The following is a 19,130-nucleotide window of genomic DNA, read 5'->3' as shown; positions in this document are numbered from 1 at the left end:
CAATCCATTTTGCAAGGACACCCCTGTTGGTCCTTAGGGTGCACGGCTGGGTCACCAGAATTGATGATTGTGTCATAATAGGATGCCTGAGATCGCAGGTGGCAGAGCCTGGAAATGGGAAGGATCCAGAGGTCTCAATGAGCATCACGGTGACCCAGTCCCCAGTCGAGCTGGCATCAAAGGTCTTCTTGACTTTGGAGTGTGTCTTGGCTAGCCATAAGTTAGTAAGTATAATTAATTAATTTAGTGCTATCAATATGGATGGTACTTTAGGAAGTATAAGAAGACAGGTCCCTGCCCCCAAGGGGTTTACAGTCTAAAATTGATGCAAGGGAGACAATAGAAAAAGGGGAGGGAGATGAAGGCAGGAGAAGACTCTATGGTTCTTGTAGCTGCACGTATGGTAGAGAACGGAGTGAGGATTAAGGGGTTGTGCCAAGAGCTTCTCGGAAAAGGCGGGTTTTGAGGAGGGATCTGAAAGTAACGAAGAAGGGAGGTATGGTGCAGGTGGGAGGCTGGTTCTGGCACAAGGGGCAGCCAAGGGAGAAAGGGCAGAATGGTTTGAGAAAGCAGACCTTTGGTCCGCTGAGGGTAGTGGAACTGGAGGAGCGAAGGTCACTGACAGGAGCGCAATGGGATTTGAGATGATGGGCGAGGCCTTTGTACTGGTTCCAGGAGTGGACCATGGTCAGAGTCACAAGAGGAGGGAAGGATTTGGGCAGCAGCAGAGTGCTGGATGTAGGTGAGAGAACCAAGAAGCCACCACCCAGGAACAGAGATGGAAGGTTGCAACAGTGAAGGCAAGAGCTTATCAGGGCATGAACCAGAGTTTTCTGGTTGTCTTTGGTTTCTAAGGCTCTGATTTTCAGTAATAGTTCTAACCCACCTGAAACCCACAGTTTTCTCTGACCAATTCTCCCTTGAGCCCCTTATGCCTGGCACTCCCTCCCAGAAGAGAAGATCAGACTGGACCTTGATTAAAATTTGGTTGGGCTGCCAAGGGCCAGACAAAATGGCTTCACGTTTGGCCTGGGAGTTTCCAGCTCCCCATTTCTGTTTGAACTCATGTCCAGGACTGAGCCTGTTGGAGCACTGATGGAACATGGGTGACCGCATTGGCCCGGAAGGCTCATGGCCTCACTGAGATGCAGTAATAAAAGACAGCAAGGATTCTCCCTCTGCCTCCATGTGAGCCCCAAGGTCCTTAATGCAGAGGCTGAATGCCCCCACAGCAGTATTTGGGAGTAGCGCCTATAAGCTTTTATTCTCTGCACTGAATTAGAAGTCCAAACTGGAGCCGATCAAATTGGACGGCCCTTCTGAACTTGACGGATTCCCTGTTTACATCTGGCAGAGCCGAGGAGAACAATGGCCCCTCGCTCGAAGAAAAGAGGGGAGAGGCTGGGGCAGGCTGGGGCTGTAATTAGGCTGCTTTGTTGGGCATCTCATCCCGACTGCCAGCTCTCAGCCTTGATGGAGATCAAAGAGGGAAATGATGGAATTTGTATGTGCAAGTGCACACGTGGAGAAACCCATTAAATGTCAAACTGTCCAGGCCTGTGAATGGCTTTGGCATGGGTCGTTAACCTATAAATCAGAGCGATTGCTGCCGATGCTTCCTTTTAGTTTAGGCACTTAATAAACGCGAAACTTCAATACTAACATGAGGCAAACTTCTCACACTTCTTGGGCGGTTGTGGGGAGGATATGGATATCTCTGCACTGCAGTCCCTGACCTGAACAACCAAAGACTGGCTTCCCAAAAACCATTTGCAGTATTTGCTTCCCAGACTTTCAGTAGCCAAACAAGTTTTTTCTTTCCCTTTTTCTTTTCTTAGATTAAAATTGAGGGGCATTTCACTCTTATACCTGAACATGCTTGCTTTGGAGAGTGTAAGGGCCAACCTAGACGCGAGGGCTGGGTACTGCTGGGAAACCCTAGGTTAAACTGCTCTGAATTCCTGGAAGGAAGAACAGGGAATAAGGGTAACAAAACCATTCTAACCACAGCCTTGTAAGGTAGGCAGGCCAATCTTATCACCATTGAGGAGATGGGTGGGGAGGTGGCGGGTGTGTGTGTGAGAGAGTTTCTTGCCAAAGGCCACTTGTTGAATCTATGTCAGAGATGCAGGTGGGCTTCCGCTTTAATGGCTGCAGTTATTCAACACGGCCAGATAAAGACTCTGCATGTCCTCAAAGACCCTCCGCCTTCTAATTATTGCGTGTCTTGTGGAGCAGTGTCTCTCCGCAAGCCAGCTCCAAAAACCCCTGTTTGTGTCTCATCTAGGAGTCAGCAGGCCACGAAACACGGCCCTTTGGAGACAATCCTATGCTCTTTCCTCATCTACTATGATCTTCCCTAATCTAAAATGGAATCTCTGCCTTCGGGCGCTTTATCAAAACGGTTGTAATGGGATCTCAAGAAGGACAGCGATTTTCAGAAGCTTGTTAGATGTTCATTCCAGGGGAAGATATGAAAGTTGATTTTTGTTGTGGGGGAGAGTTGGGACGGTGGGTGGGGGGGACGTGATGCTATCAGACACATTACAAGCAGTAGCCGTATGCACAAGGGAGCTCAGAGAGGCAGGATAACCCACAGGAATACAAAAACGTATTCACCCCATGGCACTTTCCACCTTGATGCCGTACTAGTAAGACCCAGTGCAGATGTAACACTAACCACTCACAGCAACTATGTCTAAGCAATTGAAAATACGTGTTTGGTCTCTTGTCTTCCTCTTCATCGACTCTCACATGAATATTCCCTATCTCTCTTTCAATGTCGTAATTAATCGTGGTTAGCATTATGTCCGCACCGGCATTGTAAAGAACCATGGTTAGCTCCAAATGGCTGGCTTTATGGCTTTCACCCTCTTCGTTTGGTTGCCTGAGTCCAGGTGTCTGGAGCTGTGAGGTTCTCCGCTGCACCCCTGTCCGGCGTGCCATTAATTTCATATTAAAAACCTGCCTCTGAACCATGCCGTTCCTGTAATGTGCCGCAGGGCTGTTAAAAAAGCTGCTGACTCCTGTTTCTTTCTCCCTGTTTCTTCATATACACACAGGGACACGGTTTTATCTGCTTTTTCTCCAATATTTTTTTATATCTAACAGTGAAATATTTATATGGTCCAATAAAAGGCAGAAAGCTTGCAATCTCTCTCAAATTCTTTGGAGACCAAGAGGAGCTTCGTTGTACGAATTTAACACCCAGCCGTGACCCCTGGTAATTGACTCCATACATCTTTAGCATCAAGAATTTACATAATATGCAGGAAAATGATTGATAGCTCCTGGAAACCGGCTTGTCTACCAAGAGGCCGTGTGCCTGGTAATCTGTCTTGTGTGCTGCGGCCTGTCTCACCCTGCCCTGCATCGCAAACGTGGCAGCAACACTGTGCCTCTTCGTGTCACCTTCCTTCACGTCCCTGCCCCTGAAGGAAGCCATTTCCCCTCGTTTTTTAAAACAATTGGCGATGGTCCCTCCCAACAACAGCCACAACAGCAAGGTGACGCATTCAACTGGGGTACCTTGATTAGCAAGCCAGAGGTTGCTGGTTCGAATCCCCACTGGTATGTTTCCCAGACTATGGGAAACACCTCTATCAGGCAGTAGCGATCTAGGAAGAAGGCATCATCTCATACTGTGCAGGAGGAGGCAATGGAAAACCCCTCCTATATTCTACCAAAGACAACCACAGGGCTCTGTGGGCACCAGGAGGCGACACTGACTTGATGGCACGCTTTACCTTTACCGTGAAAAAACTGACTACGCATGTAGGTTACAAATCTGGAGTTTGGTTTATGTTGATTCGGATTGCCACAATCTGGAGTTGTCTCCTTCGATGCTTAGTGTTAGGCCTGATGATGTCCCCCCACCCGCCGTACCCCAATCACCAGGCCTAACATGTCATCTTGGACAGCACATTTTGGATGCCATTAAGGGTGGGAGATGGAGAGATTTGGCCCATGGGCCCCAATCCATGGGAGAGTTCTGCTGTGCAAGCCCATTTGGAAAGAACGGGAGCTGTGCAAGAGCACTTGGGCCTGATTCGCATGAGTGGGGTGAAGGGGCCTTTTTGATTTTTCAGCGGAAGCACCATGTGTCTTCTTCATATTATGCCAGCGTTCCTGGGTCGGAAACACAAGTATTCTTTGGTCTAGTCTTGAGCAACGTGGCCTATCTTTCTCCTCTGTGCGCCTTGAGTGCAAATGCTGAGACGAGGCAGGGCCAACTGGGGAAAGGACTTATGTTCTTAATTCAGTTGTGGAATTGTCTCCCCAGGGCAGCTCACCGGGCAAAGACTTTTTAAATTCTCCTTGGCTTTCTAAATTGTTAATTGCTGTTTTAACTGCTGTTGTAATCAGTGTGTTGAATTGTTGTATATTGTGCTTCTTTTATTCTTATGTTTTGATTTGTAAAGTGCTGCGGGAATGTTGTTAAGGGAGCAGCATAAACATTTCATAATTAATGTGGGGCAAAACCATCTTATAGTGCTATCCCTTCTGTGTTTCCTGACTGCCAGGGCTGCACAGCAAGGCCAGCATCCGGGGTGGACACTCTGGGACAGCTACCAAGGGTCCTCTGAAGGGCCCACTGTTGCCCCCGAGGCCATCTCTGTGCCTGTATGGTGTGCGTGTGGTGTTGGAGGAATGAGTCTTGGAATAGGAGGGGTTCTGCCGTTGCCAAGGCCCCCCTGAAACCTTCCACATTGGCCAACTCCACATAAAGGTTCTTTTCCATGTAATTCCTCAAAGAGTGTGTGTGTGTGTGTGTGTGTGTGTGTGTGTGTGAGAGAGAGAGAGAGAGAGAGAGAGAGAGAGAGAGAGAGAGAGAGAGAGAGAGAGATATGTATATTCTACCTTCCCACATGTCCAAGGCAGCTTACAACCATTTAAAAAAACGGAACAAAACCCCCACAGTCAAATAATAATAATAGGGTAAATGAATCGCAAAGCTGTTAAGTGAAAACAGAGGCGGAAAATGGCAACACAGAAATGGTAAGCAAACCCCTAACAAATTTGTCAGCTGTAATCGAATACCAAGCTGAATAATGACATCTTCAGGAGGTTGGTTACAAACAAGCTGTTGAACAGCTCCATGAAAGGTACTATAGAGGAACCACATGGTTGGAAGGGGTACTTTATATTGGATCCCTAACCGATGTGGAAACAGCCACAGAGGTGGTGACAGCAATCCCACTGTATGTGTAAAGAGGGTCAACGGGCCTACACTGTTGAGGGCATTAGTTTCTTAAATTCAATGTTCCCATCAGAAGTTGCTGATACCAAATCAAGCTATTGGTCTATCACAGGGCTGCTCAACTTTGGTCCTCCTGCAGATGTTGACCTACAACTCCCACAATCCCTGGCTCTTGACCACTGTGGCTAGGGAGTATGGGAGTTGTAGACCAAAAACAGCTGAGGGGGGCCAAAATTGAGCAGGCCTGGTGTTGTCTACACTGACTGGCAGCATCTCTCTAGGGTTTCAAATGGCTCTTTGCCAACCCTACTGGAGATGCCAGGAATTGAACTGGGATCTTCTACACGCAAAGCAGATGCTTTACCGCTGAGCTATGGCCCTTCCCACAACCACCTAATGGCGCAGCGGGGAAATGACTTACTAGCAAGCCAGAGACTGCCGGTTCGAATCCCCACTGGTATGTTTCCCAGACTATGGGAAACACCCAAATCGGGCAGCAGCGAGGAGGCAATGGTCAACCCCTCCTGTATTCTACCAAAAGAAAACCACAGGGCTCTGTGGGCGCCCCAAGTCGACACCGACTCGACTTTACTTTATGGCCCCTCCCCCGCCAGCCTTACTTATGCAGTAGGTTGCAGATGGAATTCAATGTACAGAAAAGAAAGAAACAGTGTCATGATGGCAAAAGGGGAAGTGCTCAGATGCGCAAAAACACCAAAGTGCTATGACATGGTGGAAGCAGGCCTCCGAGGCCTTTGTCAGCTTTGCTTTCTGAATCCCCTTCTTGGTGTTCTTCAACTTCCTTTTTAAAACCTGGATTGAACTAATGTCTGTTTTTTCTTTCTTTTTTTGAGACATCTTCTAAAAAATAAAAGAGGATAAACTTCCACATCTCCTTAATGGGTTTCACGCATGCAGGTTTGTGTCCTCCAAAGCCAGCGTGCGATAAATCCATAATTCTTTAATGAAACGTTTCCCTGCACTTGAAGTGAACTATGCTTGATTTACAGTGCCATACACAAAAGGTCAGTTTACTGAGTCCTGGCACTTTCAGTTCCCCCCTCTAAATTCCATTGAAATTAAAAAGCCATACAGATCTTTAAAAGCTTATTTATGAACACTTAAAAACATAAGTAAGTTATAGTTTGGACGTCTTCCGTCTCTGCTGATATACATCAGCTGGTGGTGGCATGGGCTTGGAATTTGTCAGAAAGATTTCACAGCGTGCAATATGTTGCTCTTTTACTATTTTGACACTATCACTGTGTTTTTCTTACAGTTAGGGAAGAAAAAGGAAGTGGGGTTATTAAGCATATTGATCAGCCAAGTGCTCCATTAATTTGAACCTTCCCATCTGTATTTGTTTATGCGAAGATCTCTCTAATCTGGATTCTTTCTTGTTCTTTTTTTAGTAGTGTAACATATTCCTCTCTGTTCAAAATAGTTAGATCTGATAGAGGTGGCTAGCATCAAAATCAAGTCCTGGCTTGCAGGTTACAGGGGGTGCCAAGGGGGATTGGCTTACTTACTGATGAACCTTGATTCATAGGAACATAAGAAGCTGCCATATACTAAGTCAGACCATAGGTCCATCTAGCTCAGTATTGTCTTCACAGACTGGCAGCGGCTTCTCCAAGGTTGCAGGCAGGAATCTCTCTCAGCCCTCTCTTGGAGATGCTGCCAGGGAGGGAACTTGGGACCTAGATGCTCTTCCCAGAGCAGCTCCATCCCCTGAGGGGAATATCTTCCAGTGCTCACACTTCTAGTCTCCCTTTCACATGCAACCAGGGCTGATCCTGCTTAGCTAAGGGGACAAGTCATGCTTGCTACCACAAGACCAGCTCTCCTACCTGGCATCCCCAGGTAGGGCTAAGATAGAACTCCCCCACCCTCCCGCCTACCACCTGAAACCCTGGATAATTGCTGCCAGTCAGAGTATACAATACTGTGATAGATGGAACAAGGGCCAACTCCGTCAGTAGCTTCATGGGGAGGGGCTATAGCTCAGTGGCAGGCCCACCTGCTTTGCATGCAGAAGATGTCTGGCACCTCCAGTTCAGCCCTCAGCATCTCCAGTTAAAATGTGGGGTTCTCAAACTTGAGTCACCGCATGTGGTTGGCAACCCACCATGGCTTTGAACCCCTGAATTAAAAGGTTCAAGTAGCAGCGGATGGAAATGACTACTCTCTGCTTGGGAAGCTGGAGAACTGCCACCAGTCCAAGTAGACAGTGCTAGGGTAGATGGGGCTGTGGTCCGATTCAGTACGTCTTGTGTGTCTTCTGTATTTTGAATTATATTCTGAACTATTACATTGGATGTTACAGAGTTTGAGCTGAGCTCCTGTACTGATTTGTGCCTGAATCTCATAAGCTGTGTTGTCCATCTTTGATATATGATGGAAAAGAACGAGCTTAGATAATGCTATGTACGATATACATAAAGCACCACAACCCATCTTTTCTCAATCTCTCTCTCTCTCTCTTGCTCCCCCCCCCCGCTTTTTGTGTGTGTTCTGTTTTGGTTTGGTTTTATTCCAGAAGGAGCTTAATTCCATTGCTTCCGAACTGGCAGCGCGGCAGGAAGAAAGCGAGCACTCTCATAAACATTTAATTGAACTCAGCCGGGAATTTAAGAAAAATGTACCTGAGGTACGGTATATTTTCTATTATAGAATTAACTCAGTGGGAAGGCATATTTCCCCCCACCTCCTATTCAAGCAGGTTAGGTGGTTTGGTTTTGTTCTTAATTGTTATAAACAAACTCAAGACATTGAAGGACTAACAAGGAAAAAAGATGGCAATTAGCCACAAAGACAAATTATAGCCCCCAATCTTCCGTTGTTGCTGATTACCACTGCCTCTGGCAACTCATGGGCCCTGGTCCTGATCCGGAAAGCCAACGAGTGGCTCATGGGGGCGGGGGAAGTGCATCTAACTTTTAAGCCTGATCAGAATCAAGCAGCTCACTCCAAAGCAACCGCCAGCACTTCTGGAGGGGTCTTCCTTTCAAGAGTGCTTGTGAGTACATGTGTGTTTTCCTCTCAAATAGTTTATGAAAAGCAAATGTTGAAGGCCTCCTGGCAGAAATCCTGGCACCCACCGCTCTGAGCAGATGGAGAAGCCTTTTTCCTGTTGTTGTTATTGCTGCTTGGGTGGTTGGATTTTTTTGCCCTCAAATATGTGCTATTTTGGTCAAATGGGCAATTGATGGCTTCCCCCCACATCTCTTGCCGGTCTGTCCGCTTCTTAGAGGTAAAGTGTGCCGTCGAGTCAGTGTCGACTCCTGGCGCCCACAGAGCCCCGTGGTTGTCTTTGGTAGAATACAGGAGGGGTTTCCCATTGCCTCTTCCTGCACAGTATGAGATGATGCCTTTCAGCACCTTCCTATATTGCTGCTGCCTGGTATGGGGTTTCCCATAGTCTGGGAAACACACCAGCGGGGATTCAAACCAGCAACTTGTGGCTTGCTTAAGGTAATCTGTGCCATCAAGTCGATTTCGACTCCTGGCACCCACAGAGCCCTATGGTTTTCTCTGTTAGAATCCAGGAGGGGTTTACCATTGCTATCTCCCGCGTAATTTGGATGCTTACCTCCATCCAAAATAAGAGGACGGGGGCACAATGCCTTCTGTTACTCAGGGAAGAAAAAACTGACATGAAATCCACCTTCTTTCTCATCAGAACTGCATTCTAGGTTATGGATGAGGGGGAGGCGGCTGGCCTCCCAGAGGCTCAATCCAGCTCTCAGGCCATATGCGCCAAGCTGGTCTTGTGGTAGCAAGCATGAATTGTCCCCTTTGCGTGGTGTAATGGTTAGAGTGCTGGACTAGGACTGGGGAGACCCGAGTTCCAATCCCCATTCAGCCATGAAACTTGCTGGGTGACTCTGGGCCAGTCACTTCTCTCTCAGCCTAACCTACTTCGCAGGGTTGTTGTGAGGAGAAACTCAAGTATGTAGTACACCGCTCTGGGCTCCATGGAGGAAGAGTGGGATATAAATGTAAAAATTAAGTAAATAAATAAATAAATAACATTTGGATGGATGACTAATTGTGAGGACTGTCTGCTGTAAGATATTCCTTAAGGAATGGAGCCATAGCTCTGTGTTGAAGCATCTGCTTTGCAGGCAGAAGGTCCCAGTTTCATTCCCTGGCAGCATCTCCAGGTATTTTTATTTTTTATTTTTTTATTTTATTTACATTTTATATCCCGCTCTTCCTCCAAGGAGCCCAGAGCGGTGTACTACATACTTGAGTTTCTCCTCACAAGAACCCTGTGAAGTAGGTTAGGCTGAGAGAGAAGTGACTGGCCCAGAGTCACCCAGCTAGTATCACGGCTGAATGGGGATTTGAACTCTGGTCTCTCCGGTCCTAGTCCAGCACTCTAACTACTACACCACACTGGCTCTCATGTAGGCCTGGGAAAGGCTTCTGCCTGAAACCTTGGAGAGCTGCTGCCAGTCAGTGTAGAAAATACGGAGCTAGATGGACCAAGGGTCTGACTCAGTATAAGGCTATGTCCCTATGTTTGTCCAGCTGTCTATCTTAGCAGGGACAGTCCCTGCTTCTTGGCCATGATCCCTATGTTTGTTCTCTGGGGGATGCTTTGTTAAAATATCACAACATTGGGGCCAGTGGGGTTTCTGTCTCACATGGAAGGGAAGGCCTCTACTGAGATTAAGCCTGCTGTGAAAACTAAAGAAGCATTTTTTCCTTCAGAACTTTTTGTACTCATTAATTATGCAAATATAATTGGCTAATTAGTCAACACTTGTATGGTTAGTCAACTAAGATTGCTTTTGTTAGGGAACGGCTTGACTTAACATGGGTTAGAAAATCATCAAGATCTTGAGGACTGGATGTATCCTTTGCCTTTCTCTTTCAGGAAGTCCGGGATATGGTGGCTCCTGTCTTAAAAAGCTTCCAGGCAGAGGTAAGACGGCATCTATGCCCAAGGTACTTGTTTGGCCATCATAGAGCTATCCGTAACCAACTCCAGGGATGCAAATTAGACGTGGACTTCAAACAGGAACCATGACAAAGCCCAAAGTTTACTCCAGATTTAGGTGTCTTCTGCAGCTTTTGAATAAGACTGATTTCTTCTACAGCTATATGCAGAGTTTTGCTGGATCCAAAACTCACCCAGTACCAAAGACCCATCTAGTCCAGGATCCTGTTTCCAACAGTGGCGAGCCAGATTCCTGGACACAAGCAGGGAATGAGACCAACAGCTCTCCCCTGTTGTTTGTCTCCAGCACCTGGCATTTAGAGGGTACACTGCCTCTGAACATGGGGGTTTGATTCATCTATCTTAACTGATAGCTGTGGATAACTCTCATCATCCTGGTTTCCAGTTTCAAACACGTTTGAGAGTGAAGACAGGCAAATATTCTTAGCAGTCTGCACACACATCTGCTGCACTCCAAGGCATTTGTTTTCAGGACAGAGAATGTGTGTTCACACTTAGGCCGGAGACTGACACTAGAAGCCATGGTTGCCAGCCAAGCAATTCTGGATCATTATTCCTCAAATGGCCAAATATCTATCCAGCAATTCTCCAATGTTGTAGAGAGTCAGTGTAGTGTAGTGGTTTGGACATATGGCTTGGGCGCATCTTCAGGAGAAGAAGGCGGTTCCGTGCTTGGGGAGAGAACCTTGTTACGTGCCCTTCCTGCCCAAATTGGGTGTGTGCAGGGGCGTAGCTATAATTGAATGAAAGGGTTCAAAGAACACAGGCCCCCAGCTCCTGAGGGCCCTCCAGCTCCATCCCTCCCTATTTTCTTCATTGTCTCCCTCACTCTGGGGGGCTGCCCGAGAGAGGGATGAACACGGTCCCCTCTCCCCTCGCTATGCCCCTGGGTGTGTGCGTTTTAAGCTCGAGAGGGCATTCTTGGCCAGCCTTGGTGATGGGGCATGGGGAGAGAGTGGTGTTTTAGCTGTGTTGGTGTAAGGGCTGGGGATAGGCCCACCTGTGTGCAGCTCCCCTTCTGTGCCCAGGTGACTAAAGCTAGGCTAGAGTCTGAACTATAGGACCAGGTGGAGTCCTATTGGTCTGTTGCATCACCTGACCACTGCCCGGCTGGTCCCTTCTTCAGTGATGAAGCATCACAGAGCAGGCCAGCGACTCCCTCTTCTGGCAAACTGCCATGATGGTGCAGGGCAGAGTGTTTGGGTCCCACTACCAGAGACCCCAGTTCAAGACCTAGTTGGTTTCCAGAAAGTCTTGAATATTGCTGCCCCAATGTCATGGTTACTCCCCAGCTGCAAGGGAGTAACAGCAGGTGAGGGGGCATGCCCTCAGCTCCTGCTGTAGGCTTCCAGTGGCATCTGGTGGGCCACTGTGTGAAACAGGATGCTGGACTAGATGGGCCTCCTTGGGCCTGATCCAGCAGAGCTGTTCTTATGTTCTTATGGTCTGTTACAAGAGTCTCAGTGCACTGAGAAAACTCTCCCACTTAGATGAGATGGGGAAAACCGATTCCACATGCCCGTGGATGAGACTCTGCTTTCTCTGTTAAAAAACACACCCAAGGGGAACATATGCCAGACGCATTGCCCATGGGTCTGTCAACTGCGGTAAAAGCGTGATTCAATTTCCCCTTGCAGGTCCTCATGGCTCCAGATTCTGACCCCTCCTCCTCTCCTTGGGTGTGCCATGAGAGAGTTTGTTGTTACAGAGTCCTTTGGCCCCTTTCCCTGGTTTCATCCTGTTGCATTCCTGCAAAAACAGGAGTTGGTGGGCCTGAGGTCACAGACTTGCCTGGGGGCGCTGCCCAGCTAAGAGGGACAAGCCTGTACTGGTGCCAGTTCTGGTGCCAAGGTCTAGGGCACAGCTGGAGCAGCCCTCGAGGTAGCTGAGGCTTCAAGGAGCTGGGCAGAATAGGGACTCCGCCAGCACCAGCCAGTCAGTGACTGAGGCCTTGCAGCCCCCACTCTTCCGGGAACATCAGCGCAGGCCCCAGTCCTGGAAGCCTGAGAGCAGAGAAGAAAGCTCTCATCCTGTCAGACAAGCGCCTGACCTTCTGATGGTGTCTTCTGCCTGGTCTCAGTGAGTGATCATGGTGGCCCTAAGGCATAGGGCAGGGCTGCACAACTTCGACCTTCCTGCAGATGTTGGACTACAGCGCCCATAATCCCCGACTCTTCGCCACGGGAGCTGGGGATGGTGGGAGTTGTAGTCCAAAAAACTGTGTATCCCTGGCATAGGGACAAGAGTTGGATGAGAGTCCCTGATCCCAGCCGGTTCCAAGGGCCAGGTGTTCTTTCCTCCCTGTTAGAGGGAGCTGATTAGTCCCAGCCCCGTGTCCTGGGGTTGTGGGCTCCCCCTTCTCCCGAGGAGGCTCCATCTGACTCCGGCTCCAGCAGCTCACTGGCTTTGGCACATCCATCCGTTTGGGAGCAGAAACGAGAACTGTTCCAGCTTTAGGTACAGCCGCGGCTCTGATAGACTAAAATGATTCCAAAGTGGAGAGGGGTGGGGGGAGCAGGCATGGGAGAAATATCACACTTTGGAACACCCCTAAAATGATCATTCTTCTTCTGGGGGGTGGGAAGGGGAAGGTGTTCTGCCTTCTGCGCTGTTTCTACCGTGCTTAGATTAAAACCCCCAGAGAGATGCCGGCACTCGGCAACAACACACTAGAAGCTGTCATCCTGCGAGCTTTGCGTTACTTTTAAATCTGTCTCTTTGGAACGACATAACGGCACAAGAAAAAAAATATATTCAAGTAAACAATAACTGGATTTACACAAATGTGGGCTGATTTCCATATTTTTCATCACTTCATTTTATTACCCAGTTTTTTTACCGATATGCTTATTTATTTATAGGGCAATCCGGTATTGATTCATTCTGAAACACTCGGCATAAACGCATAAAAGAGAATGATAACAATAGGAATATATTTCCACGGTTTTAAATACTGCCTCCTTTCCCGATAGCATTGTTAGATCCTTGGGGAGGGCGTGAGGGATGTGTTAAGTGGCAAGGAGAGGCAGATCCTAATGCGGAAGAAGATTCTGACCCGTTCACATTGGCCAAGCTTCTGGAGTGTGGTATGAATCCAGACCTGGGCTCAGCTTCTGGAACCTGAGGTCAGTTAAGGACATATGAAGAACCCTGATGGATCCAACCAAACAGCTGTGTCTAGGCCAGCATCCGCCCCCTCAGTGGCCAACCAGATGTGGCCAGGGAGCCACATAGCAAGCTGCCATATACTGAGTCAGACCATTGGTCTATCTAGCTCAGTATTGTCTTCACAGTCTGGCAGCAGCTTCTCCAAGGTTGCAGGCAGAAATCTCTCTCAGCCCTATCTTGGAGATGCCAGGGAGGGAACTTGAAACCACCTGCTCTTCCCAGAGCGGCTCCATCCCCTGAGGGGAATATCTTACAGTGCTCACACATCAAGTCTCCCATTCATATGCAACCAGGGTGGACCCTGCTGAGCTAAGGGGACAAGTCATGCTGGCTACCGCAAGACCAGCTCTCCTCTCCTCTGTCACTAAAATGGTGCTGAGGCAGGCTGGTGCAGCAACCCAGGGGGTGCCCTTAAGGCACCGGTCTCCGTTTGCCAAGCTTTCGTTGGAACAGAGACCTGGTGGTGCAGGAGGTAAGGCTCTAGGGCCTGACTGCTGGAAGTCCCGGTTTGAGAGGCCAGCCCCCCTATGGTGCTCTCCAGCACTCTTGGCTTGGAGAGCCCAGTCCCGGCTTCTGGGCTTCATTGAGAATCCAGCTGTGCCAACTCCCAGTGCCAGCCATGATGGACGGACTTCGTGGTCTCCACGGTGGAGATACTGGATGAGAGGGGTGGGGGTGGGGAGCTTTTCCTCTTTGGAACCTGATGAAATAAATAAGAACCTGACATTAATTTTCTGCTGCAGAGAAGACAAAAGGCTACCCATGACGGGAGCAGAGCCGCGACAGCTTGAAATGGCCAAAGTTTTTGAGTCTCCTTGCAGATGGAGAAAAGAGCAAAGCCAGAACCCTGCTAATTACAAAAGTTGCTTTATGAAAGATAATTCAAAGCAATAATTTAGCAAACATAATCAAGTAGCACAGATGGGGATTCTGATGAATAGTTTGCAACGTGCAATTAGCAGCTCTTGCAGTTACATATCATTAACCCTCAGAGCACAAAAATTATTTTCTCATTATTAGATGAAAAGGTAAAATTAAGCTGACTAGACAGTTAAGGAACAAACTACAATTAATTACCTTCATTTATTACAGTCATTATTTGAAACTTTATTTTTCTTCTGCCTCTTCTCCTCCTTTTTTCTCCTGGTGGGTGGATGAAAACATCTGAATTCTAAGTTATGGTACATTAAAATTAAGGTGAAACATTTTACAAGCCTGAACATCTAAATGGAGGGTCAGGGAGGGCGATGGTAAGAGTCAAGGCTCTGAAAGAAGCTCGGTCTTTTTGCTCCAGAGATGAGCTGCAAAGACTGAAGCAGCAGGCCAGGACCTGTGGCTTTACTGAGTCACTTGACCAGCCAGTGCCCTAAGTACAGCTCCCTCTTCAGGCCACATGGAGTAAGACAATCAAGACTGGTTGCTGAAGTCCCCAATCCAAGACCCTTGATGCTCCGCATGTTGACCTTACTCATATTTGCCTTACTCAGAGTTTGGGGACAGCCTTAGGTTTGAAAGGCAGCTTTGTTGCTGTCACCACTGCACCGAATCTTACAGGTTCTTCCCAGCGCTGTGGGATCAAAGAGAAGAACAGGCAAACCCTCTTTTAACCTGCCTTGGAGGGATAAAACATTTCAGAAAGCAGGAAGCCAAACAACACGCCTCCCAACCGACCTTTTCCTTGGCCTGGGCGGCCATCTCAAATCAATCTCCGTAGCTCAGTCAACCGGGCTCAGGAGTGTTTGGAGTTCACGTTGAGTATCCAACGGCTACTCAGCTCTCAAGACCGTTGGCAGATGTACTGGTTGCTGGAGGAAATACTTCAGAAAACAAATGCTTCCTTCAAAGCCCACCTTTTCCATTAAGCTTTTGCACAGCCCCTTCGTTTCTCTCTTACTGTAAGCAAGCCCAAATCCATGTACCTGAAATAACCACTTCTTCTTCTCCTGTTTACTCTTGCCTGCGTTTCCCTCCCCTCCCTCTGTTGTCTCCCAAGTTTCGGTGTATCACTTGTAGGCCCCTCGGGGCAGGGCACTGTCCTTCGGCACTCTCGTACTGCACTACACATGTAGGTGTTGCTATAGAATTTATTAATTATTGACAGCAGAACACGATGTTTAGGCTGTCCACCCCCACTTGCATTAAAGGTAAAGTGTGCCATCGAGTTGATTTCGACTCCTGGCGCCCACAGAGCCCTGTGGTTTTCTTTGGTAGAATACAGGAGGGGTTGACCATTGCCTCCTCCTGCGCAGTATGAGATCCTGAAAGGCATCCTTTCAGCATCTTCCTATATCTCTGCTTCCCGATATAGTACCAGCGGGGATTCGAACCGGCAACCTTCTGCTTGTTAGACAAGCATTTCCCCGCTGTGCCACCCACATTAGAAGTGGATTTTTTGTTCTTCGATTTGGGCTGTGCCTTTCTGACCATGCTGCAGACATCTGTTGCTTTTTGAATGTGGCTGGGATTCCCACCAGGCGTCCAAAGCAACCGTTGTGTCGGTGGTGTCTTGTGGCATGACAGGCGAAGGACTCCTTGAGAAAGTTCTAATGAGATTAACGTCCTTTGGCTTCTAGTATCAGGAACTTTGCCAGAGCTTCATTGTGCCTGTCAGGAAGTATTATGACAAAATTAAGGGCCAGCAGCAATTTTCTTTCATTCACTATCATAATCTTGGCAAAGTAAATTATTTAAAGCCGGTTTCCCCCCCACCTCTTCTCCACCACCACCCCTTTCTATGTTAAGAAATCTTTTGCAGCAGATCCTGGGTATATTTTTTCTTAGGAATAACATCGTCTGAAGGATAACGCTGTTTTGTTTAGACAAAAATCTTGCTCAACACGCGTCCGCCTGTACTTGAACTGGAACGCTTTCATTTCAAATAGCTGATTTTTTTGATGTGAATCAAGGGTAGGTGGCAGAATTTTGCTGTTTTGACCATGTGAATACATCAGCAATCTTCTCTGCCTTCAAAGGGAATTTTAGAACATGAGCTCTTGGTGGGTCTTGAAGTGGTGCCCTGAGGGATGCCAAGTTGAGCTGACAGGGCAATAGGATTTTTCTGCTTGCTTTTGGGTTTTATTGATGGGTACCTAGAGTACAAACTGTACCTAGAGTACAGTTTGTGGAAAGAGGCAGATTAGACCTCTCACCAACTGCGTTTCTGCAAGAGTGGTGGTGGTGGTGGGCAGAGCTTGTTCATTTCCTGCTCTGGCTTTCTCCCTAATTTCTGCCCATGGTCATCCCCGCTTGCACTGCCTTGAGTCTGGACATAGGATATAGATGGTTTATAAACAAACAAACAGAAGACTAGCATTGTTGTGACAAAAGTGGTAGTAACTGTATACCAGAGGAGAGCTGGTCTTGTGGGAGCAAGCATGACTTGTCCCCTTAGCTAAGCAGGGTCCGCCCTGGTTGCATATGAATGGGAGACTTGATGTGTGAGCACTGTAAGATATTCCCCTCAGGGGATGGAGTTGCTCTGGGAAAGCAGAAGGCTCCAGGTTCCCTCCCTGGCAGCATCGCCAAATTCCTAGATCACCTTCAGGGACGTGGTAGAGGCATCCCACTCCAGGGCTGATAGCTCTTCTGCTGTCAGGGAAAATGAAGGTCTCGGGCAAGGAGGACATCGGTCTGAGGAAGAGGGAAATGCTCCTTTAGATGGGACCCCTTCCATGGATGTTGAGCCCATATCCTCTAGCACAGGGGATACTCCTCCAGGGGGTGGGGGTCTCCTTGTAGTGGGTGAATCGATCATTAGAGGTATAGAGAGTTGGGTTTGTGACCCGCATGTTGACTACACGGTGATTTGCTTGCCTGGTGCAAAGGTTGCGGACATCACACAGCGTCTAGATAGGCTCTTAGGCAGTGGTGGGGAGGAGACATCTGTCGTGGTGCACATCAGCACCAATGATGTGGGGAAATGTAGTCAGGTGGTCCTGGAAGCCAAATTTAGGCTGATAGGTAGCATACTGAAGTCCAGGACCCCCAAGGTAGCATTCTCAGAAATGCTACCTTTTCCATGCACAGGTACAGTGAGACAGGCAGAGCTGAGGGGTTTCAATGCGGATGAGATGTTGGTGCCGGGAGGAGTGGTTTAGATTTGTTAGGCACTGGGATACATTTTGGGGCAAGCAAGACCTGTACAAAAGGGACTGGTTGCATTTGAACCAAGATGGAACCAGACTGCTGGTGCTTAAAATAAAAAAGGTTGCAGAGCAGCTTTTAAAATGACGCCTGGGGAATAGCTGACAGGAGCTGGACAGTATTCGGTTTGGCAAATGCCATCCTTTAAAGTGCGAGGGTGCAAAGGATTCAGATAAAACAGAAGGGGACAGAGCAGAACCACATAAAGAACAGACAGAAGGCTATGCCAGCTGGTCAAAGAGTCAAAAGAAAGATAGTATACATCAGGTGAGAGATTCAGCATATAGGGGCTTATATGCCAATGCCAGAAGCCTCTGAGCCAAGATGGGTGAGCTGGAGTGCTTGGTTTCTGACGCAGAAATAGATATAGTGGGCATAACAGAAGCATGGTGGAACAGTAGAACCAGTGGGACACTGTTATCCCTGGATATAAACTCTATAGAAAGGACAGGGAGGGACACCTTGGAGTTGGAGTAGCACTGTATGTTAAAGAAGGGATAGAATCTAGCAAGGTAGAAAACCTAGGTGGACTGGAGTCCTCCACAGAAACCCTGTGGGTGACAATACAAGGCCTGAAAGGGAACATGCTACTGGACACGTGCTATCGCCCTCCGGATTAAAACACTGACAATGACTGGGAGTTGCGGGAGGAAATCAGGGAGGCGTCAAGGAGAGGCAGGGCAGTAATAATGGGTGACTTCAATTACCCACACATAGACTGGGTAAATTCACAGTCAGGTCAGGACAAAGAGGTCAAATTTCTAGATATGCTGAATGAATGTGCCCTAGAACAGTTGGTCTTGGAACCAACCAGAGAGAAGGCGACCTTGGACTTAATTCTGAGTGGCACCCAGGACCTGGTGCGTGATGTCAGTGTCATCAACCCTGTAGGGAACAGTGACCATAGTGCAATCAAATTCAGCATACATGTGGGGAGAGACTCATTAAGAAAGTCTAACATAGACACTTTGGAATTCAGAAGAGGAAACTTCTCCAAAAATGAGGAGTATGGTGAAAAGAAAGCTGAAAGGGAAAATCAGGAGAGTCACTTTGCTCCAGAATGCATGGATTTTACTCAAAACCACAATACTAGAAGCCCAGTTAGATTGTATAGCTAAAAGGAGGAAAGGTACCACTAAGTGCAGGAGGATGCCAGCATGGCTAACAGGTACTGTCAAGGAAGCCATAAAAGGGAAGAAGACTTCCTTCCGAAATTGGAAGGCCTGTCCAAATGAAGAGAACAGAAAGGAACAAAAACTCTGACAAAAAAAGTGCAAGGTGACAATAAGGAAGGCAAAAAGAGAGTTTGAGGAACATTTAGCTAAAAGCATCAAGGGGAATAACAAAAACTTTTTAAAATATATCAGAAGCAGGAAACCTGCCAAGGGGCAGTTGGACCATTAGACAATGAGGGAGTGAAAGGGATTATTAAGGAGGATATGGAGATTGCAGAGAAGCTAAATGAGTTCTTTGTGTCCGTCTTCACGGCAGAGGATACTGAGCATATACCTGTTCCAGAACCAGGCTTTTGGGGGATGGAGGCTAAAGAACTGAGTCAGATAAAAGTGACGAAAGATGATGTTCTAAACTGTCTGGAAAAACTGAAAACTAACAAATCACCAGGGCCGGATGGCATCCATCCAAGAGTCC

At 47.8% G+C, this 19,130-nt stretch overlaps 1 protein-coding gene across 21 annotated transcripts in view; it reads left to right on the top strand.

Moving 5' to 3' along the window:
- The window catches only part of CUX2 (cut like homeobox 2), a 215,537-nt gene that overhangs the window by 123,166 nt on the left and 73,241 nt on the right, over positions 1-19,130 (top strand). For 15 of the 21 annotated variants that reach the window (XM_053280267.1, XM_053280269.1, XM_053280268.1 and 12 more), the window contains 2 exons: positions 7,740-7,850; positions 10,086-10,133. The exons of 2 other annotated variants lie outside the window; for them this stretch is intronic. In XM_053280267.1, coding sequence (XP_053136242.1) covers positions 7,740-7,850; positions 10,086-10,133 — 159 coding nt within the window. Of the gene's footprint in view, positions 1-7,739; positions 7,851-10,083; positions 10,134-19,130 lie in introns of those variants that run through there. 4 more of the 21 variants (XM_053280261.1, XM_053280257.1, XM_053280276.1 and 1 more) reach the window with 3 other exon arrangements.

The sequence above is a fragment of the Hemicordylus capensis genome, chromosome 15 (assembly GCF_027244095.1).
Source record: "Hemicordylus capensis ecotype Gifberg chromosome 15, rHemCap1.1.pri, whole genome shotgun sequence".
In the NCBI taxonomy this organism is placed as follows: Eukaryota; Metazoa; Chordata; class Lepidosauria; order Squamata; family Cordylidae; genus Hemicordylus; species Hemicordylus capensis.
The sequence above is the reverse complement of the archived record's forward strand: the minus strand, read 5'-3'. Positions and strand labels throughout refer to the sequence as shown.